This window comes from Dipodomys ordii, unplaced genomic scaffold (genome assembly GCF_000151885.1).
Source record: "Dipodomys ordii isolate 6190 unplaced genomic scaffold, Dord_2.0 Scaffold13, whole genome shotgun sequence".
Classification (NCBI taxonomy): Eukaryota; Metazoa; Chordata; class Mammalia; order Rodentia; family Heteromyidae; genus Dipodomys; species Dipodomys ordii.
The window spans coordinates 11,316,702-11,340,644 of NW_012267229.1; the positions used below are offsets into that span (position 1 = coordinate 11,316,702).

General features: G+C 46.4%; 1 protein-coding gene across 1 annotated transcript in view; it reads right to left on the bottom strand.

Moving 5' to 3' along the window:
• Positions 1 to 2,101: 2,101 nt before the first annotated feature.
• Positions 2,102 to 23,943, bottom strand: part of Tgm3 (transglutaminase 3) — a 29,543-nt gene continuing 7,701 nt past the window's right edge. The window contains exons 7-12 of the mRNA XM_013010827.1: positions 15,724 to 15,827; positions 13,430 to 13,675; positions 8,684 to 8,992; positions 5,947 to 6,104; positions 2,984 to 3,117; positions 2,102 to 2,253 (exon numbers count right to left, since the gene is read on the bottom strand). Of these exons, the coding sequence (XP_012866281.1) occupies positions 2,106 to 2,253; positions 2,984 to 3,117; positions 5,947 to 6,104; positions 8,684 to 8,992; positions 13,430 to 13,675; positions 15,724 to 15,827 (1,099 nt within the window). The 3' untranslated portion in view covers positions 2,102 to 2,105. The remainder of the gene's footprint in view (positions 2,254 to 2,983; positions 3,118 to 5,946; positions 6,105 to 8,683; positions 8,993 to 13,429; positions 13,676 to 15,723; positions 15,828 to 23,943) is intronic.

Consider the following 23,943-nt stretch of genomic DNA (forward strand, 5'->3'; position numbering starts at 1 on the left):
ACCTCTCGCTTCAGTTCTACCAGGAATAAATGTAGCGATGTAGTTGCCTGCCCACTATTCTTTTATTTTATTACTGAAATTGCTCAGGACCTAAGTGGGACAAGAAGTTGATTAGGCTCATCTCTCACAAGACCCTTGTGTCTGGGGTTGGCTAGCAACTGCGCACGGATTTTTAATGCTCTGCCTTAGGAATCGCCCTCAAGGGTGAAAAGCCAAGGTCAGCTGCTGTCGGTTTTTAATCATCCTGGACCATGGGCTCAACATAGAGCCTGGCACAAAATGGCAGGAAGTGCTTGCCAAAGAGGTGGATGCTTGAAAGAATTAGTCTGGGCTCAGCCACCAGTGACTGGGAGGAAACAATCAGCTCTGGATGTATTCTTTCTGTGGGAGACCAGAGCAGAAATCTTTCAACTGGAAGGAAGGGAAGGAGGGAAGAAAGGAGAGAGGGAGGAGGGAAGATGAAGGAAGAAAGGAAGGAGAGAGGGAGGGAGGGAGGAAGGAAAGAAGGAAGGAAGGAAAGGAGAAAGGAAAAAGGAAGGAAAAAGGAAGGAAAGGAAAGGAAAGGAAAGGAAAGGGTCTCCTTCCTAAGCAAAGGGAGACCTGAGCTGAGCATAAGTGGAGACGCTAGGACTACAGGTGGTGTGGAGCTTTCTGCAGAGACTGGGCTGGCTCCTGACATTTAGGAAGTCGAGTAGAATGGCCACAATGGGAGTTGTCAGCACAACTAACAGGAGGACTATGGGATCCATTGGGAGTTATTTTAAGGGGTGAGGACTGAGGAGCAATCAGAGGTTACATGGGGCCCTTAATGGCCCTGTGGCCAGCTGACATGGAACACCTCTCCTGGCTGTCCAAAGAGAAGCATGGCATAAGGTGTTATGGTCTGGCCAGGGGTTGAGCTTTTCCTCAGGCTCATGGCTCTCGGTGTGGGCAGCTCAGTGGTAGGACTTGTGGGAGAGGGGTGGGAGGCTCTTAGAAGGTTGTCAGGTCGTTGAGAGGCAGGGCCCTCAGTAAACATGACAGTCATTCATTCCCCTCCTCATTCATTTCCCTGCCCCCCTCCAGTGGCTTTTTACCACAGGACTTCCCCTTCCCACTCTCTGGCTTGCTGATACACCATGTCACCTTTCCCTTTTGCACATGATCTCACCATCTGCCCTGAAGCCCTCAACACAGCTCCTGCCTTACTGTTAGATTTCTGGTCCCCAAGGCTACGAGATAGATAAACCTCTTCTTGTCTTTGGACATGATCCTGCCTCTGGTGGTTTGTTACAGCAACACAAAACAGACACACCAGGAAAGAACCCAAGCTGAGCTGAGACTGGGCTACCACCAGCAGCTTGCTCTGCTGAAGCCTTCCAGCAAAGTCCTCTGTCACTCTGAAACAAGTAATAAGTCCTAGAGAGGAGCTCCCTCCCCAGTTCACTTGGTCTACTTTGGGACATATTAGAATTTTTTTCTTTCTCTCAATTTGGCTTGATGTGTCTCTCTATGTTTGTACCTGGAGCCCACTTCCCAAGACATTGGAACACAGAGCAAATTCATCCCTTCTCCAGATCCACGAGCAGATCAACCCTGCTGTCTTCCTCCCTCTCTTCCCTCCGCTCAGGCGAAGCAGCAGTCTTGTGCAGTCGCTGTATAATCACACTTGTTTAAACATTTATTTTGATTGTCAGGATGTGAATACAACAGCACATAACTGAACCATCCCCTGCCCTCCAACGAGCCTAAAGGAGGAGCAGGGAATGGCTCAGCTCTAGATCAGCAATCAGTCCAAACTGGCTTCTCCCAGAGTGCACTTGGACAGCCCGGTCCTGTAGCTCCTGTAGCGTTGTGTGCATAGGGAGGAGGGGTGGAGGTGGGGGTAGGGGTGAGCAGGGCCGTGGGCTCACAGAGCAGGCAGGGATTGTGCAAAAGTGATCAAGTAGCAGCCAGGGAGGACTCGGCCCCAGCCTGGGGTGTGTTGGAGGTCCATGTCTCAGAGCAGCCTTGGGACCAGAAGGGGCTTCTAGGGCTGAACAGCATGGGCAGGAGTCTCACATCACAGCAAGCCCTCCCTGCTCTGTGTTCCCCAAGTCTGTGTGTGGGGGGGACCACTGGACTCTTCATTCAGCCACATCGATGGACAGCATGGCTTTGATTGCGGGGAACTTGTTGCAGGAGAAGTCAGCGAGCAGTTGCTTGGTGCCACTCCGGGTGGGCAGGATCTCAAAACGGACCCGAGACTTCTCCTTGGGGCGTAGGGCTGGCACTCTGATGGGGAAAGGACACAAGTCGGTGTTGATGTGAGATCCATGGGGTTCAGGCAGGTTGTACCTCTGTGACCCCCATCCCCTACTCTCTAGTCATGGGAAGGCAAGGTTTGTTTAGCAACCTCTAAGCTGCCTCCCTGGGCCACCTGGCCCTTCCAGCCCTGTGACCCTCTCCAGAAGAAGGTAGGGCCAACTGGTCTCCCACAAAATACTAAGCTCCCTGGGTACCAGTGGCTCACACCTGCAATCTAGCTACTCAAGAGGCTGAGATCTGAGGATCGTGGTTTGAAACCAGCTAGAGCAAAAAAAAATCCATGAGACTCTCATTTTCAATGAACCACCAAAAAAGATGGAAGTGGAGCTGTGGCTCAAGAGATAGAATGCTAGCCTTGAGGAAAAAAAAAAGCTTAGGGACAGCAGTCAGACCTTGAGTTCAAGCCCAAAAACAACAGCACAATAAAACAACAACAACAACAACAACAAGAAGTATGCTGAGTTCTCAGGGCCAGCTACTTGCCGTGATGACTCGGCCCTCTGAAGAATTCAAATTTTGTGAATTACAAATTACAAATGCAGGTTCCTGTGGTCCAACTGGCCCTCTCCCAAAAGAATGAAGACCTTCCCCCTACCTCTGGCAAGGTCAAAGGGGGCTGTGTGCCCTGCCAGGGCCTGATGCTCCCTCCTACCCCCCTCCTGTCATCCCCACACTGCTGTGCAGGCCTAGGACTCACTCGATCTTGAGGTTGCCCCGGAGCAGGCCGCTGCCCTCCACCATCAGCACACAGTCCTTCACCGGCTCATCCAGGGGGTTGGAGAAGAGCATCTGCACGTTCACAGGCTTCTGCACTTGAGCCTGGTCCAGAACCTGCAGGAGAGAGAGGCTGCAGGGTCAGGAGGCTTGATCCTGGGTCCCTGCCTGACACCTGTGAGGGCTGGTCGGTAGAACGTGGAGATGGGGAGGTTGCATTGGAGGATGCAGGAAGGGGGCATTTATTTAGCCCTCCTTCGTGCTTGCTGGCCAACAGCCACACAAATGGGTTCCTAGGCATTGTCCTTGTTCCATGCTAGGCATGGAAACCTGGGCTCGGAGGGAGAGGAACCTCTTGCATTGGTCAAAGTGTCACATCTTCCTTGGCAAGCTTGTAAACTCGCCTCCGTTTGCCAGCAAAGGGCAACTCCTACTTGTCAGGACAGCCCCTTCTCAGGACTGCAGGCTCTAAGAGGGTTAAGTGATTTCTCATGCTAAACTTAATAATGTTCATTTTCTTGAACCTCTCACTCTGTTTTAAAGCCTGAACCTCCCCTCCAAGGAGTTTCCATGGATATTCAAGATGGTGACCACAAGCTCTGGGACAGTGCAGACTCCAGCTCCTGGCCAAATCTTTTCCATCCAGATGCCAAGTCTCCCACCTCCATCCAGACCAGGCTTTTCTGATGACAGCCAGTTTGCTGATTTCTGTCTAAACTTCTGAACTGCCTGTGTATCATGTTGTATTCTGTCCAGGGCCTCCACTACTGGCCATACAGAGGTCAGACCTGATGAAGGACAGGGTCAGAAAAGCCAGCTGGACTATTCACAGCAAATGGCACAAGCGATTGTGCTTCTTCCAAGAATGAGCAGACACAGGGGATAAAGACAGACACTGATCACCTAACTCCTACCAGAGAACAAATGAGATTAGGGATAAGAAAGAAAATGGGCCAGAAATGGAGATGGAAATTATATGGCTCATGGGTTTCTTTTTTTCTGTTTTTGAGGCTCACTGGAGGTTGCTGTTTATTTTAGTGTGTTTTGGGGATTTTCTTGTCATTAGTCCTCATAGCAACCATTTCTACAGTGACAAAGCGGAGCTTCACACTGATTGGATAACTTGGGAAATTCACACTCTGGGAAACAGTAGGGCCCACTTGGTTCCAAAGCCTTTGCTGTTTTGACAGGGTTGCAATACCTACCAATAATTTGTGAGTAACAGAAGCATTTCAAGGACCTGGGCATGTACAATGTCTCCCAAAGAGCTCATTAGTAGAATGACACACAATTTTATGTTACTGTGACATAACCAAGCTACATAAATGGTGCCATATTTTACCTCATTGATATTTAATTTAGTTTTTTTGTGCATTTGTTGCTTTCTTTATTGTTGCTTATTCACATCTCCCATGGACCAGAATCTGTAAATGCAACCCAATCAAGCCAATGAGGGGATATTGTCCTTGGAACAATATTCAGATTGTATGTCTGATTCCATGGGCTCAAGTCCCCAGTGCTAATGAACAGTCAGTGACAGATAAGAGAACGGGATTTTTACCCAAATTAATATATGCTTGTGTAGATCACCTTGATGAGTTTTGAAATCTGTTTCCTGCACTGAGTGAGCAATATGTGGATTCCTTCAGTTAGATAAGAATTTCTCACTTGTCTGGAGACGTAAGTAGGGGGGTATGCCCGAAAGAAGGACGATCTGGTATGCTTTATAAAGCTGCAACTAGAAAACTCACACGGGCACACTTCCTGCCATTGTACACATATCCTAGAGTATGTCCTGATTTCTAAAGGTGTTATAATGTATTCTAAGATAAGCTAGACTTGATATGGAAATCCAAAGGACACAGATCAGGTGAATGCAGAGCTGGAGGTGTGGCTCAAGTGATAGAATGTGTGCCTACAAGGAGAAAGCCCTGAGTTCAAATCCAAGTAAGGAAGTTTGAAGATATTAGATAGCGAATATAATGGAGAAAATTAACTTCATTTAGACACAAGTCATTTTAAGGTAAAATGTTTCCATCACTCAAATAGCTGCTGCCCAGGGTTATTTCCAAGGTCTAGGAACTGGAACATACAGGCAGCCATCCTTTATGTTAACATAATGAACATTTCTTGGAAATGCTATATGAAGCAGGAGAGGTTACGTGACATGCCAGGGGACACAAAGGAACGGACAATGACTGACTGCTCTCATCTGGGAAGGGAAAAATACCAGCCCAGAGCCACTAGCTCTAATTTCACCCCTGACCAGTGGAGGGCGCAGTTGTGCTTTACAGTCGTCGGTTATCCATGGAAACCATACCAAGGGAACTTGGGTAGTGCCTGCCCTCCAGGTGTTTACATTTGTCAGGGGACTAATTCACAGCGCCAGTCAAAGTATGATTTGAGTTGGGAAGGAAGAAGCCAGAAGCTTCTGAGGCTGCAGAACTGGAGACAGGGCCTGGTTTGTAGGATCAGGAAAGGCTCCCCCCGTCCACGCCCAGCAAAGGCCCCTTGTGAGGGGGGGCGTCCCTACCCCTGACTCTTCAGACCCCCAGTTTACCAGGATGTGACTGACAGGGTACAAGCACCTGAGGTTAGACTCCCAAGAGTTTACCATTCGGAAGCTCCACAGAGTGAGGAGGTCCAGGTTAGTCCTACCTGCACCTGATCCGTTTCTTAAACAGTGGGCAAGCTGTGGCCAATGGAGGACACCTGGACCCCCTCAGCCAAAGAAGATTCTGGACAAACATTTTATTTATCTTACCATACAGGGAGCCAGAACCTGAGCCCTTGGATGGCCCACTTGGCAGAGGCTGGACCCCAGCAGAGCCCAGTCTTTGCCCGCCTCAGTTGGAAAGGCTTTTCCTTTGTGGTTTTGGTGGAGCTGTGGCTCACAGGGGCCAGGCTGGCTGGCTCGAGGGTGGTACCCTTCCCACCACCTCTTACCTCCAGGGTCAGGGTGGGGTTGTCCAGGATGACCACCCGCTCCACCACCACCTCAGCCTCATTAGACACCTTGCACACGGCTGTGGTCCGGATCATGTTGTCTGACTTCAGATACTTGTCATACTGGGCATATGCGATCTTCACTGGGTGCTGGACTTCTGGAAGGCGAAGTGAGTGGGCGGGGGGCAGACAGAGAATGAATGTGAGCTCTGTGGCCTGAGGTTGAGCCAAGATCAGCTGGCAGGAGGATCTGTCGCCCATGCCTTGTTCTAGGTGGGCTTCAGAGCAGGGACCAGGGAGAGAAACCAAGACTCAAGCAAGCCTGACTTCTAAAAAAACCAAAGTATAGCTGCCCCTCCCAGGAAAATATTAGAGGGCAAGTTTCCTTCTCAGGGACAGAGGAAAAAATAGGAATGTTAACTGATTGCCTAATGGCAGTAGCAATAAGGATGGCTACATAGTAATAACTGGGAGGGAAGCCAGGGTATTGGCTAAGTAAATGCCCAGAGTCTTCCCAGCCATCTAATAACCTGGGATCCCACTGGAACAGCATGTCTAATTCCTTTCCCACCTCTGGGCTTCTCCTGCCTTGAAGTCATCCTTATGTCATGAAGCAAAGTTTTTGAGTGTGTGTGTGTGTGTGTGTGTGTGTGCCAGTCATGGGGTTTGAACTCAGGGCTTGGAAGCTCTTCCTGAGCCTCTTTGTGCTCAAGGCTAGTGCTCTACCACTTGGGCCACAGCTCTACTTCTAGCTTGTTGGTGGTGAATTGGAGATAAGAGTCTTACAGACTTTCCTGTCCTAGGCTGGTTTTGTACTACCATCCTCAGATCTCAGCCTCCTGAGCAGCTAGAATTAGAGCCACTGGCTCTTGGGAGCAAAGCTTTTTAAGACTCTTTCTGTGTCATGACAAAACCTTCCATGGCTCCTTGCTGTCTTAGGGATAAAATTCAGGCCTTCAACCTGGCCCACCTTTGACTAGGCCCAGCCTCACCTGTACCCAACTCACTTCCTTAAAGAACCTTCCTCCATATTCTCTGCACAAAACAGGCCCATTTCCACCCCTGCACTTACATAGCTTTTGCCTAGGTGAAACTACCTACCCTAGCTTCTTTCTATGTGTCAATCTTCCACCCCCCCCCCCCCCCCCCCCCCCCCCTCCCCCCCCCCCGCCTCTCTCTCCAGTGCTGGGAACAGAATCCAGCACATTGTATGCACTAGATAAATGCTATACTAGTGAGCCAACATGACCAGCTCCAAACCCTCTCTTCTGATCCCTCAGGTCACATGACTTCCTTGCTCCTCCCATAGTTTTAGGCCTGGGTATTGCCGGCTGGCCTGAAAGCAAGACTGTGAGGAGGAAATTGCCTCTGCTTTTAGTATCAGAAGAACTGGTCAAAGCTGTCTCTAAAGTAAGGAGACAGGCCTTTGCAACATCTGGTCTAATCCTCTAATCCTTTGAACCTTGAGACTCAATGAGAAGACTTACCCATAGTCACCCAGAGTGTTCACTTCACCTGCCTCCCCAACCCACCTCCCATTCCACTCCAATAGCTCTTGCAGAAGATTCTTGGGGGGAATCTTTCACAGGGATATGTTTAGTTTGCAGAAAGAGCTCAGATCTAGAGTGCTTGCCTAGCGTGTGTGAGGCCCTGGGTCCCATCCCCAGCTCCTCCAACCCAAAGTTCTTCCTTTGAGTTTCAAAAGGAAGTGATAATTCAACAGTTCCCTCGGGCAGTGAGAAGATTTCTGCCAAAATGTGGCCGCCAGGCGAAGCAGAGTGCAAAGGGGCTGCTGCTTTGTGACAGGTGTAACACATCTCAATTTCTCAGCAGTCAGAATTCTCTCCAGATGGGCTGGACATTCCTTTGGGGAAACAAATAGCCACTCCACCCTTGTTAATCTGCTTTGTAAGCCCCAACTTTTCATAAGAGCCTCCAGGATTTTGCCAACATGGCACACCTGTGTTCTAATCCCACAGTACCAATCTTCCTTGGCTCCGCCTCCATTCCCTTCCCATCTGCGCCACCCTGGGGCGAGTCACCAGTCCTCCCAATGCTCAGACTTCCAAGGAAACCCGTCATGCTACTCACACCCTGGCAGCTGTGAGAGAACACTGGGCAAGGGCTCAAGACCCTGAGATCTACTGCAGCTCTGCCAGGATTGGACCTAAAAGGGATTTGTTGGTGGAGGGGGGTGGATGGAGAATGAAGTAGGAAGGCAGCAACAGATGCTGCACACGGGAGAGGGGTGGCCCTGGCTGTAGCATCAGGAAAGCAAGGTTCAAGACCAGAGCATTGCTTACTTGCTATGATCATCTCTGCACAGAGGCCTCACTCTCTCCGAGCCTCTGTAACATGGGTCCTGAAATCCACCCTGGTCACGTCCCTTGAGGGTGGCATGCTCTCCAAGCTGTCAGGGTGGGACATGCCACTTCCAGCTCTTTGCTGGTTAATTCATTGGAGATAAGAGTCTCTCAGATGTATTTGTGGGCTGGCTTTGAACCTCGATCCTCAGATCTCAGTGAGTAGCTATGATTACAGGCGTGAACCACTGGCGCCTGGCATCTGCATGATTTGTTTATTGCAATGAGAACTTCTAGAACATCGATAGTCTAAACCCATCAATTGCTCTGTCCTTAGCTGCCTCACTTTGAACCCAACCAGAACCCTCTAACTCTGACAGATGACCCCCTCTACCTTGGGTCTGTGGAGCCCCAGCAAGGACAGGGTGGGTTACCTTCCTCAGGGTCCAGGGATATTGTGGCGGAGTCCTTCCACACCTCATGCACAAGTGTGCCATTGTAGACGATGGTCCAGGCTGTCATGTTCACGGACACTGTCTTCCTGTCCCGGGTCAAGTTTTTGAGCAGCAGGGCTAGGCTGACCTCTTTGCCCACTGCCAGTACACCCATGACCTTGAACCTCCCAGAGATGCTGGGTTCTCCTTCCTCCCCGGCCAAATCTCTTGCAGATGTAGCACCAAACGATGCGTTGGGTTTAAGTTTGCTCAAAGCTTTTTGGTGCACTCGCCTTTCCTCACTGGAACCTGTGTGGGGAACAGACAGAAAGGAGCATCTCAGGATGTGGCAGCAATTCAGACCAAGGACCGCACCACCCAGAGGACAGGGGTGACTCTGGCTCTACTCCCATGCCACCACCATGCCGCTACCAGCACGTGCCCAGCTGCACCAGGACTCCTACTCATCATTTCCGAGCCCCTGTGCCAGGCTGACTGAGCAGCATACTCCCCACCTCAAGTGGAAGGCAGATCTACCGTAATGGAGAAGGTACGGGCCTTCCAGAAACCTAGAGAACAACCCCAGTGTCAGCCACAGGTTATGCAGATGGCCCTGAGCTTCCTCCACCAACTTCTGAGATTTTTCACCTCACCAGATGACTTCCCATAAGCATCAGACTCATCCCTTCGCAACAAAAGTCTCCCAGCGAGTTGCTCTCTGGTCCTTTTCCAAGCAGGTCTGCTTTGTCAGGCAAAACTGCCAGGCCATTTGAAACACAACCTTAGTGTTTGTTTTCTTTTTCATTTTTTCTCAGATCGTTTCTCAAGTTTTTGCTTTGGGTCCAGCCTCAGACTGTGATTCACCATATCTACCTTGTTTGTTGAAATGAAATCTTGCTATTTTTTTTTTGCCCAGAATAGCCTCAAGCAGCAATTCTCCCAATCTCTACCTCCCAAGTAGCTGAGATTATAGGTTTATAGGTATAAGCCACTAAGATTAGTTTAGTGTTGTTCCTTCCTTTGCTCCCTCCTTCCCTTCTCCCCTCCTTCTCTCTGTCCCTTCTTCCCTCCCTCCTTCCCTCCCTCCCTTCATTCCTTCCTTCCTTTCTCTTTCTTTCCTTCCTTCCTTCCTCCATCCGTACATCCTTCCCTTCTGTTTTGATGAAAGGAGATTTTTAAGACTTTATAAGTAACAAAAGCTGATCTGAAAAACAGTATGGATGAATTCAAAAGCAAAAAGAAAAAAGCTTATGTTCAGAACGGATTTCATTAATTTCGTTTGTTCAAAACAGGTCTCTACATTACCCTCTCTTTCCTAAAGTCACGTTGAGAGTTAGTGAGTGACTCTTGTCTGTGCTAGATGACAAGAATTTCTAGGGGGTAGAGGTATGCCTCAGGTGGTAGAGAGCCAGCCCATGAGTCAAAGCATCCGACCCAGAGTTTGAGTCCTACTTTTAGACTCCCCCCGCCAAAAAATTTTTTCCTCATGGCTGATAGGATTCCAAGTTTGACTAGTCTGAATTCTTCAGAGAGTCTGCATTTCAAGGATGCAAGTGCTGATAAAAAGGCTGGCATCCAGATTCAGATTCAGACTGCAGGTGCAACAGATATGACAGTAGAAGGGACCTACAGAGTGTTGGTGACAGTCCCTAAAAGGGCTCATGGGACACTAAGCTGAGCAACCACTTCCGAGCCCCTGTGCCAGGCTGACTGAGCAGTACACTCCCCACCTCAAGTGGAAGGCAGATCTGCCATAATGGAGAAGGTACAGGCCTTCCAGAAACCCAGAGAAACAACCCCAGTGACAGCCACAGGCTGCGCAGATGGCCCTGAGCTTCCTCCACCAACTTCTGAGATTTTCCACGGCACCAGATGACTTCCCATAAGCATCAGACACCTCAGGGAGCCCGTCCCATGAGTTAGATGCCAGAAGCCAGCACATCCCAAGGTGGGCAGATGAGAGCCAATGGGGGCAGGCCATGCTGGGGATGAGATGCAGGAGGCGGGGCTACCCCCAGGTCTGTTCCAAGCTTCCACCCACACACACCCTACTGCAAGAAAGCAGCCAGATTACCCAGGCTGAGAGCTCCTGGTGGGCAGGGTTCTTCTGGATGCCCTTCCATTCTCTAGCTGGGCTGCAGGTCCACACCTAGGGCTGGTGGCTACCCAGGGACTGGAGCCTTCCGTGCCTGGGACCTTGAAGCAGGTGTGTTTGCACAATGAGACTGAGAGCCTCCAAGCCTATATAGGTCACCTGCTGGGCTTACTCAAGACGAAGCTTCCTGCTGCTGTTTTCTCCCTGTGGTGTTGCTGTTGCGCAAATGCTTAGCAACCCATTTTATGAGCTTTTCCTCCCTGGGGCCCTCCAGACAAGCTGGCATCGTTAGGTAAAAGAAGAGCTGGGCAACAGCAGGCAGAGTGATATGTCGTGCTGTCATGCAGAGGCTGAAGCCCTGCCAGGAATCCTGCAGAGACTCCCCCTACACACACGCGCACGCGCGCGTGCGAGCACACACACACACACACATCTGGGCTCATGTATCCCATAGTAGCTACCAGATAATAATTTATTCCAGGGAGGTTACAGACAACCACATGAACAAGGACTTCCATGTTGTATGCCAAGCACTGTGCTTGGCTCTTGGTGAGCATCTGAATTCAACTGAAGATAGGCATTGTTACACTCATTTTTGTTGTCGATTGTTTGGTGTGCTGGTCCTGGGGCTTGAACTCAGGGCCTGGGCACTGTTCCTGACCTTTTGTGCTCAAGGCTGGCACTTTATCACTTGAGACACAGCTCTACTTCTGGCTTTTTTTGGGGGGTGGCTGGGTGCATAATGAAGATAAGAGTCTCAAGGACTTGCCTGCCTTGGCTGGCTTCAAACCGTGATCCTCAGATCTCAACCTCCTGAGTAGCTAGGATCACAGGTGTGAACCACTGGAGCCTGGCTGTTATTCTCATTTTATAGCTGGGGAAGCAAGGGATCAGGAATCAGAAGAAAATGGCTGGAGGTTACAGTTGTAAGAGGTAAGACTGGCATTTACCTCTTGTTCTAGGTGATTTTCCCTGCTCCCAATGTCACATTTCTATACCTCGGACATGATTGAAAATCCTACCTCTGCCTTCTCTAGCGCCCCAGTGATGTGTTAGCAGGGCTCAGCCTGGAGCAGTCACGAAGGAGGGGCTTGTGAAAAGCTGTCAGAATCAGCATGGAGCCCCTAATGTCAACCTCAGTCACAACAAACATTTATACAAAGCTAGGAGGTTATGAAAGGAAGACTCTTGCATGAGATTACCTGGAGGTACCATCACAAAAAACTCAGCCAGGATCACCTACTTGCAAAGAGGTCACTACACAAATATATATACACATACACACACATATGTATGTACACACACACACACACACACACGGACACACACAGACATCTCTAGCAGCTGCCTAGTCAACCTCAGATCGACATCATTCCTGTAATTAATCACTGTGGCCAAAGATTATTGTCTCAAAATAGCTGATGTAATTTTGCTTTTGTCTTTAAAACTCAGTGCCTTGACTCTGTGAATCCTGCTGTAGTTTGCTATCTATAGCATACGCCATGGCATGCATGTTCCCATTGCGATGCTCAGCTGCTTGCCAATAAATACCATTATTCTTCTCACAATCTCAGTGGATTTTTTTTTAGGTCAGCAGCCTCCATATATGTTTCTTGATCGAGTAGAAGGCCATTTGTTGTGGGAACAGTCTGTCAAGCCACATGAGTCTGACTGAGGCCACAGCTCTTATTCCCCAAGAGTTGTGCCTCAAAATGTGTACAAATACCAGTACTCAAAAGTGTCATCTTCCTGACCTTGGTGTCAGAGCATCTTCCCTGTTGGCTCTCCAGTTTTATGAACTTTGGAGAACACCAACAGCTAGCAGTTGTTCAAAGATTGTGGGTTTATTTTAGGGGGCTCTGTGTGTATCTTGATGAGAGTACTTTCCTTCACTCCTGGGGAACCAACTATAGGAGTAACCATTTGGAGCATTTTAGACAGAGTAAACTCTTGACCCCATTAAGAAGCAACCTTGATCTTTTTGAAGAAAATACCTAATTACTTTAGGCTATTTCTCAAAATGAACTTTACCTTCAAATGCAGAAATCTGGTCCCCCATTGAGCACTACCATGCAGCTTTTTTTTTTTTTTCTAAAAGCAACTTCTGAGCAACAAATGTAATTGGGCTAAAGTTGCCTTTATAATGCTGGCCCTTCCAGGTGACCCTGGGGGGAGACCAGAAGTTTCTAGGGCTTTGCCCTTTGCCTTCCCATGGCTTCCTTTGGCTTTGTGGGTGTGGGAGGGGTGGGCTCTGAATGCACATAGCAAGTCCATGTTCCTTTTTTGTTCGGCTGCTATTTTCTGCCTATGGTCCTGGGAGTTTAGAGGAACAGACAAATGGAGAAATCTCTCTTGGGGACTTCCCTCCAGGGACAAGTCTCTCCCTGCGATGCTTAATCACAGGGCTAGCATTCTAGTTTTGTAACTGAGAAAGGAACACCGCAGGAAGTCAGCTGGATAACAGTTACCTGAGCCCTGTCTGTCCCCTGGTCTAGAGTTGCCCTTGACACTTCTGTTCCCACTGAAAGTCAAGTGAGTGCTGCCATTCTACCACATGAGCAGAACTAGCTGAGGGTGAGAATGTTTTTTTTTCTTTTGGCTCTCCACTCACCCAGTCCCAGATGCCACCACCTCATCAGCACCCCTCCTACCTTCTGGGTACTTGTACTTGTCCGTGACATCCATGCGAGAGTTGCTGCCCACCGCCTTGGTGCTGATGTACTTCCCGATGGACACAGTGTCCAGGGTGTTCTGTTTCTGGTTGCCGGTTCTGACATCAAGGATCCAGGTGCTCCTGTCCGCGTTTACCTCCCCAAAAATGAAGATCATGTCGTAATTCAGGTCCACATCCCCTTCTCGGACTGCATTCACGGAAGCAGGGCCGCACTGGAACACTCCTGGTAGCCCGGATGCAGAGGTTGGGTGTCGATTTATGAAGGCGAGGCCCATCCACACAACAGTCCACCCAGGCCTGCTTTTCTGTGTGTGTATGGGGGCAGGGGGAAGGTTCTCCACCATCTCAACCTCCTGCCTCTACCCAGCTAAACTCCTTCCACCCCAATGCATCTGGCATTCAGCAGACAAGCCCCCATTAATGTCATTCTACAATAGCAACTATCCGAAAACCTGTCTGTCCAAAGACTGGCTTAACTGTGCACACTGTGGGGGCCTGATCAAGCTGACCTACTATGTATCAAACCTGAGCTGACCCACTGTGTCACTCTGTTTTCTAAAGAGGACCATATTCCTGCATCATGCTCCAGCAGCAGCTTCTCACAATCATTGCAAATCATTCTAACACTGGGAGTTCATTGTTTTGATCCTCTAAGCATCCAATGCTGACCTTCCTTCCCCTCCCTACTCCAGGACTTTGCCTTGGTAGTTTAGATAATAAAATGATGGACAGACAGAGGGACAGAAAAGGCAGAATTCCACTCAGGAAGTAGCCAGTTGATTGAAAGTAAGATATATGTTACAGAGAGAAGACTATTATTCTATTTGTATTTACTTGGGTTTTTGTTTTGTTCTTTTTTTGTGTGGTACTGGGGATCGAACCCAGAGCTTCCTATTTGCTAAGCAAGAGCTCTACCACCTGAGCTGAGGTGCACCCCTTGGCTTGTATTTTGTTTTTGTTTTTTTAGTAAAATCTTACCAGCTTTGCCTGATTTGGCTTCAGATTTGGGAACCTCCTGCCTACATCTCCCCAGTAGCTGGGTTTACAGGTATGTACCACCATACCCATCTTAAGATTTAGTCTTCTAAGATCCAATGAACCCTGATATTTTATTTTATTTTGTTTACTATCCCATTTCCTTTTTTCTTATTAAAAAATGCCTTTCCTATGGCTTGAACTTAAGGCCTGGGCACTGTCCCTGAGCTTTGGTGCTCAAAGGTAGTGCTCTACCACTTGAGCCATCGCTTCACTTCCAGTTGTTTTTGTGTGTGTGTGTGTTTTTGGTGGTTAATTATAGCTAAGAGCCTCTTGGACATTTCCTACTCAGGCTGGCTTCCAACCTCTATCTTCAGATCTCAGCATCCGGAGTAGCTAGGATTACAGCCATGAGCCACTGGCACCCAGCTCTCATTTTTCTTTCTTAAAATGATGCTTATGACCTATTATCTTGATTTGGTAACTGCTAATGGTTGCAATAAAAAACCAGTGTAGAAAAGAGTGACCTGGAAACGATCTGGAAGATCATCTCTTTAGCCCTAAATCTAATATTATATCTTGCTTCTGCTAGAAGCAAGGTAGGGTGGGCTGAGGGAGGGAGGGTAAGACTTAACTTTGATTGCAAGTTCCTTTAGAATTGCTTGAATTTCCAAAGCTGTGCTTTCTAAATCCTTATAAATCTATATTGCTTTATAAATCTTTTTACTGCTGGAAAGATATAACTCACAACGACAGTAGTAGAAAAGGCACGCTGCTTTAGTGGTGAGAGGAGGAATAGGAGGGACTCCTAGAGAGCCTAGGGATCCAGCCCTGATGGCAGAGAAGGTTAAAGAGGGGCAAGGCAAGGTGGTCTGCCTGAAGGGGGACTTAGCCTGCCAGGGGACACCTGAGAGCCGAGAGACCATAATGGGGTCATAATCCTGGAGACCTGGTGTAGAGTGGAGAGGGCCAGGGGCAGCCGTAAGGTTTCTGTGTGGGGAGGGACAAGCTGCTCCCTGGCACCATAAAAGTATTACTGGCCAGAAAAGGCTTGTTTCCCTTGCTACCTGGCAGCAGCTGCCGAAGTGGGCGAAGAGAAGGCCCCATTTAAACAGCAGCCCTGAGCTGAGCAAAACTGGGAGGAGAAATGTATTATTCACACATTTTTCTTTGTTTGAATCCCATCACGCATTGCAGGGCTGGGGAGGGCTTTGGGTGGCTGCCTGCTGGGCTATAAATAATGCAGAGGCTCATGGCATAGAGCCAAGCCCAGAGCAAGGCTGGCAGAGGGGTTACCTTGGCTCCTCTCCTGTGGCGTCGCGTCCAATACCTGCCACCCATTGTACGAGGGGCCCAAGTCAGTCCTCACAAACCAGCCTTCATTCCAGACATGGAAATTCCTGCAGACAGAAGGCCACACAGTAGGTGAGTGACACGACACAGCTTCTCTGATCTGGGAGTACAGTGCCCTGGACTTCCTTGCAAGTGTGTCAAGCCTTGATGGGCATCATCTCTCAGAAATCTGCCCAGAACTGTAAAATGGGTACTATGTATAGGTCTTTCACATAAAAGAGGAAACTGAGGCTTAGGGTCATGACAAAGTCAAAGTCTGGATCCAGGGATGCCTATCTTCAAAGCCAACACTTTGCCCACCACAGTCTCCTGCCTTCTGAGAAGGAGAATGAGTCAGGAGGAGCCAGGTGCCTTCCAGCAGGCAAACCCACGCAGCGTTCTCTCTGCGCCTTGTAGGGGATACTTCTGTATTGGTGTAGGCTGAGAAGGAGTGGGGTTGGAGGCAGATGACAGGACTGGCTAAGAGCCACACAATCTGTTGTTGTCTGAGATCTGAATTGAGGAATGATGGAGACCAGTTCTGAAATATTCTTCATTAGCAGCATTGTTTTGTGTCCCTGTCTGTGGGGACACAACCCTCTGTCACTGTGGGCGCTGTCAATTAGCCAATCTAACTCATTCCATCCCTAGTTCTCTCCTCTTTTTGTCTCCATTCCCATTAAAATGGAACCAACACTGTCCATACAAGCAAGCAAGTGAACAAAAGGACTGTAGGTTGGTTTCTGAGATGAAGGATGAAGCCCTAACAGAGAGACCTTTTGTAACAATGACCTCTGAAAAAAAAAAAGGAAAACAAAAATGGAAAGTGGAAAATAGAAAATATAGACCAAATAGAAAATAGAAAGTGAGTGGAGCCAGAACGTTTAGGGGAAGTCAACCCTTGGCAGTCCAGCAGGAGGCGAGTTGCACTTTTGTAACTTCGCCCCAAGGATGGGTTAAAATCAGGGAAAAGTGCAGGGTGATAAAAATGGAGCCAGCCAGCCTGTCCACATCTTTCTGACCTGAGACACTAGGAAACAAAACTTGGATTAATCAGGGAGAGAGTGCAGTAGGTTTTCTGAAGAATTGGGGAAAAGGAATCCCAAACTCATCTGTAAACTTTGCCCATACTCCCATGTGACTCCCAGACATGTGCATGCATGACAGAGACAATGAGAAATGCTGGTAGAGGTGGAGAACTGGCCGGAGATTGGAGATGCTGTCTACCATGGTGTGACAGCGTTCACACCGAGGCCTCCAAGGTGAACAAAAACAATGGAATGCAGATATATCCATGTCTCAGGTAGAATTAGTTACTCAACATGGGAATAATCAGAAAAGTGTGACTGATCCTGGAGGGAAAAGATAACCAGCAGGGATGAACCCAAAAATAATCAAGTTGTTGGAACTGTTGGACAAGACCTCTAGAAGCACTGTTACATCTGTGCTCAATGAAATAAAGGAGGAAATACGCTCATAATGAAGGAACAGAGAAGAATTCTTGACAAAGGAAAAAAATATTAAAAAGTACAGCTACAGGGCACTGGTGGCTCATGCCTATAATCCTAGCTACTCAGGTGGCTGAGATCTGAGGATCATGGTTCAAGGCCAGCCCAGGCAGGAAAATCCATGAGACTCTTATTTCCAATAAACTACCAGAAAACCGGAAGTGGCACTGTGGCTCAAGTGGTAGAGTGCTTGCCTTGAGCTGAAGAGCTGAGGGACAGTGCCCAGGCCCAGAATTCAAGACACACGACCGACCAAAAAAAGAAAAAAAAAGCACAGCCAAATGGATCTGCGTGTGTGTGGTCTTGGGGCTTGAATTGGGAACCTGGGTGCTGTCCCTGAGCTATTTATACACAAAGCCAGTACCCTAACACTTGAGCTACAGTTCCACTTTCTGCTTTTTGGTGGTTAGTAAGAGATAAAAATCTCATGGACTTTTCCTGCCAGGGCTGAATTTGATCTGTGATCCTCAGATCTCAGTATCCTAAGTAGCTAGGGTTATAGACTTGAGCCACTGACTTCTGGCCTAAATGGAAAATTTTAACTGTAAAAATAATAATTTTTAAAGCCCAATTGTTCAGTGAATAAACTTATGAGCAGAAGAGAAATGGTAAAGGAAAGATCGAGCCTGAAGATAGATTAGCAGAAATCATCCAATCTGAAAATGAAAGAGAGAAAAAATAAAGGTAGAAAGAAAGCCAACCAAGCAAAGAAAATCGCTGCAACATAAATACTTGCAGGGGTTTACTATTTAAACATTGTAAGGAACCTACAAGTCAACAAAAGCAAGACATAAAAGAAAAACAGGCCAATAAAGGCTAATGAACAGGCAGTTTTCCTATGAAACACTAATGATTACTGAACATATGACAATAGCTTTAGCCTCATGACTATCAAAAGAAAATTAAAATGACAAAGAAACGATAACAAGGATGTGTGCGTGGATGACGCTTGTTAGATGACAGAGATAAAGGCATGGGATGTTCTGCTTTGTTGTCTTCTCTTCCAGGTGGGAAAACAAGCCCTAGTGGGAGGCTAAATTGATATGACCTTTGTGGAGGGCAATTGGGCAAGGTGTATGAAAGGCTTGAAAAATCTTTTTACATACTCACTGAGCCAGTATTTCCACGTCTAGGAATTTCTCCTACAGACAAACTGGCAGGAGACCCAGGCATGCACCCAGAGATGCTCACCTCAGCTTTCTTTGGAAGAGCAAAAAGATGTTGGCAGAAACGCTCACTAAGGAAATAGAGAAACTGGAGCACAGCCATACTAACAGACCATCAAGCCTGAGTCAAGTCACAAGTAAACCAGGAGCCAGTGGCTCACACCTTTAATCCTAGCTACTCAGGAAGCTGTGACCTGAGGATTGCTGTTCAAAGCCAGCCTGGCCAAGAAAGTGAAACTCTTTTCTCCAACTATCTATCAAAAAAGCGGTAAGTGGAGCCTTGGCTCAAGTGGTAGAGAGCTAGCCTTGAGCATAAAAAGCTCAGGGACAGTGCCCAGGCCCTGAATTTAAGTCCTAGGACTTATGAAAAAAAATCACAATCAAAATTCATTTAGTACTTACACATAAAGCTATCTGAGCTATACCATAAAGTAAGGACATCAAGTGAACGTCTATTCCTAAAATTCTAGTACTCAGGAGGCCGAGGCAAGAAAATTGTTAGTTCCAGGTTAACCTGGATTACCTTTCCTCTAAAACAAAGAAACAAAACACCCCCACAAAATAAGCCAAACAACAACAACCCCAAAATAAAACCAACCATACTGGCAATTAATGTCTAAAATAAAGTAAAAATGGAAAATTATTAGTTAAAAAAAAGCAAAACCAAGTTATTGGCAGGGTGCCAATGGCTCATGCCCTGTAATCTTAGCTCCCTAGGAAGCTGAGAGCTGAGGATCCCATTTCAAAGCCATCCCAACTAGGAAAATCTATGAGACTCTATCTCTAATTATCCAGGAAAAGCCACAAGTGGGGCTGTGACTCAAGTGGCAGAGTGCCAGCCTTGAGTGAAGAAAAAACAAACAAACAAAAGCAGGAAGCCCTGAGTTCAATTCCCAATACTAGAGGGAAAAAAAATAAGTGAAAGTTAGATTCCAAGAATTCTGTTGTCTTAGCCATGACCAACAGTTTAGTGTATGCTATGTACATAGTGCATATGAAATAAATTGCACATTATTTATTTCTGTTAACCTTTAATTTTTATAATAAGAATTACATTACTCATTACTTCTACAATTAGAAAATAAATAACTAGTTTAAAATTATGTATATATGTAACTGATAATGGCTAACATAGTAAGTGATAGCATAGAAAGCCAAATGTTGTAACTGCCTTAGGTATTTTTCTTGTTTTTGCTTTGTTTTGTTTGGTGCTGGTGCCCGAGACTGAACTGAGGGCCTTGTCTATGTGAGACAAGCATTCTACCACTGAGATCCCCAGTCCCCCCCACCAACTCCCATATTAATTAGTTCATTACATCCTTAACACCATACACAATGGAAATAATTACTACTCTCATTTGACAATTCTGTAAACTGTGGGAGGCAAAAATTAAATGATGGCCAAGATCTCACAGCAAGAAAATTCAGGGCCAGGTAAAAAGAACAAAAAAGGGAAATTCATCTTACAAGTATTAGTAGGGAAAGAAATAATAGCTAGAACATATAATAGATTATGTCTCATTTAAACTAATTTTATTTTTGAAGACTATTTAATGATGTAGAGTAAATGCTTATATTTAATCCAAACCCTGATTAGCCTGGCACTGATGGCTCATATCCTGTAATCCTAGCTACTCAGGAGACTGAGATTTGAGGACTGAGGTTCAAAGCCAGCCTGAGCAGGAAAGCCTGTGATACTCTTATCTCCAATAAACTACCAGAAACCCGGAAGTGGCACTGTGGCTCCAAGTGGTAAAATGCTAGCCTTGAACAAAAGTTCAGGGATAGTGCCCAGGCCCTGAGTTCAAGTCCCACAACTGACAAAAACAAACAAACAAATGTGATTAGAGGTATGAAGAGACTGGTTTGTAGGTGTGATAGTAGTAGGAAGTAGATTATATCTATTATGTGTTCTGTCTCACACTCAAACCTTGAGAAATGCATAATCTCAATTTTACAACCAATGACTAGTGAAGGCTGGGTAGAAAATAGCAATGTTAAAAATATGTAAGCAATGGGATGATACATAGGTTTGCTTCTTTATTAATTTGGAAATTTCCTATAATTGTAAAAAAGGGTCATAATAAGAATTATCTTTAGGAAGACCTACAAAATGTCTTTAACTGTTATTTTTTGTTGTTGTTATTATTATTCTTTTTGTTGGTCATGGGGCTTGAACTTGGAGCTTGGGCTGTGGCTCAAGTAGTGGAGTGCTATGCTAGCATTAAGAAAAAGAAGTCAGCGATAGCTCCCAGGCCCTGAGTTCAAGCCCCAGGATCAGCATACACATACACACCATTCTCTGGTATGTCTCTGATGCTTTGTAGTTTATAAATGTGCCTGAGTTCAAATCCCATCCTCACTGTGTTCTAGTTACCTGCTTTTGGATGAGTTGTTCAGTCTCTCTGGCCCTCTGCTCTCTCATCTGTGAGAAGGGGGGATAACTATTGTGCCTTCTTCACCATTTGTCAAGAATAAGTGGAAATGTTTTCAGATTCTGGCATATAACATTGGCTCAGCAAATTATTCATTGCTACCTAGACCACTGGTGGCTCAGCTCATGCCTGTAATCCTAGCTACTCAGGAGGCTAAGATCTGAGGACCCCAGTTTGAAACCAGCCCAAACAGGGAAGTCTGTAAGCCTCTTATTTTCAATTAACCAGCAAAAAGCTGAAAGTAGAGCTGTGGCTCAAGTACTAGAGTGCCAGCCTCGAGCAAGGGAAAAAAAAAAAGAAGCCAAGGAGAAAATAAGGCTCAGAGTTCAAGTCCTCTCATACCAGTACACACACACACACACACACACACACACACACACATACATGCACACAATTTATTGTTGCTATGATTGTTACTAAGCATTTTCTTAGTATTTCTTTGTATCTAGGCATTTTCATATTCTTACTAAACATTTTCACTAGACCCTTACTTTTGTTACTTTAGGCAAACCTAGACAAAGTTCCAAAGCTTGTGCTATTTGGAACACACAAAGATTCAGACTGAAGGTTTTCTGTCCAAACCTAGACGGCCCTTATAGTAGAGTAGTAATAGCTGGGCGCAGGTGGCTTACACCTGCAATCCTAGCTACTCAGGAGGCTGAGATCTGAGGATTACAGTTCAAAGCCAGCCAGGGCAGGAGTCTGTGAGACTCTTATCTCCAATAAACCATGCACAAAACTGGAAGTGGCGCTGTGGCTCAAGTGGTAGAGAGCTAGCCTTGAGCTGAAGAGCTGAGGGACAGCGTCCAGGCCCAGAGTTCAAGCCCCACAACTGGCAAAAAAAAAAAAAAATCAGAAATTTCACTCCAGGCCAAAAAATAACAGTTGATTCCATTCCCCTTCTGGGTGGATTTAATGTAGAAGCAGCATGGCTCCCGTGGGGAGGAGTCACTCTCAAGAGTAGGGTGGGCTGGAGCTGCAGAAAATAAGTAACCAAGTTGGTGAGGGATTGAAAGGATTATGGAGTCCTAGGCCAACCCTCATATTTCATTGATGGAGAAACTTGGGGCCAGAAAGATGAGGTAGCTTTCACAAGTCCCACACCGGGCTGCGAGGATCACCCTGTCCCCATAATCTCAAGCTAGTTTCCCAGGCACAGGTATCGGGGAATAGGGAAGGGAGTGGCCACTAGCTCTATTGTGTTCTGTGCAGGGATTGGAAAAGGGAGTAGGAGAGTGAGGGTGACAGGCCCTATGGGGATAATCAGAGCTTCCAGTTCTGGCATCCTCCCTCCTGCCAGGCCCACAGCAATGGCTGCAGAACCAACCCAGGCACGTCTCCATTGGACCCTACTTGCCCCAAAGATGATTGATTATATTGGGAATACATTATTAAGGACAGGAGGTGGTGTGAGCCAGTAACTAAGAGACCTAGTTTCTAATTCCACTTTCCTGTTTCACAGACTCCTTCCTGCCTTGAGGATTTCCTTCCTGGGTTCCCACAGCATGTGCTCACTCTGAGTCAATTACTGGGCATGCCACACACTATATCCAGGCTGCTAAGCAGCCTTAGTAGCACCATTCAATGACTTCATTAGAGGGACTGAGTCCTAAGCTGTCTGGTCTCCTTGCAGTTATAGGCTCATCATAGAAGGGTCATCCAAAGGGGGCATTCCTAACAATCAGCCATGTTGTGCATCAATCAGCTCACCCCCACCCCCCCTTTTTTTCTGTCTATTGTGGGGCTTGAACTCAGAGCCTAGGTGCTATCCTTGAGTTCTTTTGCTTAATGCTAGTGCTCTACCACTTCAAGGCACAGCTCCCCTTCTAGTTTTTGAGTGGCTAATTGGAGACAAAAGTCTCAGGGGATGTATCTTCCCAGACTGGCTTTGAACCATGATCCTTATTTAGATCTCAGCCTCCCGAGTAGCTAGGATTACAGATGTGAGACACTGGTGCCTAGATATCAGCAGTGTGAAGGAAACTAGCTTTGCTCTCATGTTCAGAACTGGTTTCTATGGAATTTCAGACACCACCACCATCACCGCCATAAAAAAAAAAGCCAGGGAATGGAAGAGACATTCATTAATATCTCATCACCACAAATAGCACTGTCATTAGAGAGAAAGACGGGTATGTGCAGAATGGCAGAGATAAGCGAAAATAAGCCTTCTTTCTTAAGAAGAGAATTTCTCTTAAGGAGAATTACACAAGCTTCATTCTGTGTGTGTGTGTGTGTGTGTGTGTGTGTGTGTGTGTGTGTGTGTGCACGCGCAAGTGTGTGTGTGTGTTTGTGTGTGTAGTGTGGGGGAGTGTTCAGTTATTGTTTATTTGTATTGATAGCTTTTTCTATTAAATATTTTTCACTTTATTCCATTAAGTTACACTAAGCACATTTTAGAAAAGTCGGATCTTAATCTAGGAAAGAGAAATAATAAAGAATATATTATAAAGGCCATCTCAAGGTTGAAAGATGACGTTTGCTTTCAGATTGCCTAGCCACACACATGCTTGTGAGATACCATGTCTGTGCATCCTTTGAAATGGATTATAACAATAGATTATGAGCATGTGTGTGACACTTCACAAAGAGAAACACACAGGTACCTAGGTACAGTAAATAGTGACATCATTTTAAATTGTCAGTTGGTTATAACTTGGCATATGCTATAATTTTAAATAGTAGTAATAACCTTAAATAAATATTTTGGTATATATGTCCCACTCTATGTATGTTTTATATAATCCTCTTCAGTTAGTACCTATTATAAATTACATATATGTGTATATACATATAGATATATTTGCCCGTGGCATATTTATATTTAACAATAAACAATGCCCAGATACAATTTTTTAAAATTTTTATCTAGAGTCCAGAATAAGTTTATAGCTTTTTATTCTGTCAGCCAACGTTCATAAGTATAGTTTTGTTAAGAGAATATCTATTGTTTATCTTAGTCTAGTTAAGGAAGCCCTTGAGTCATATAGGTCTGAAATGAGACACATTTATATGTCTTACTGGAAAAGCAACAGCTTCAGCTTTTTTCTTCTAAAGTGTTATTAGGCCTACTGG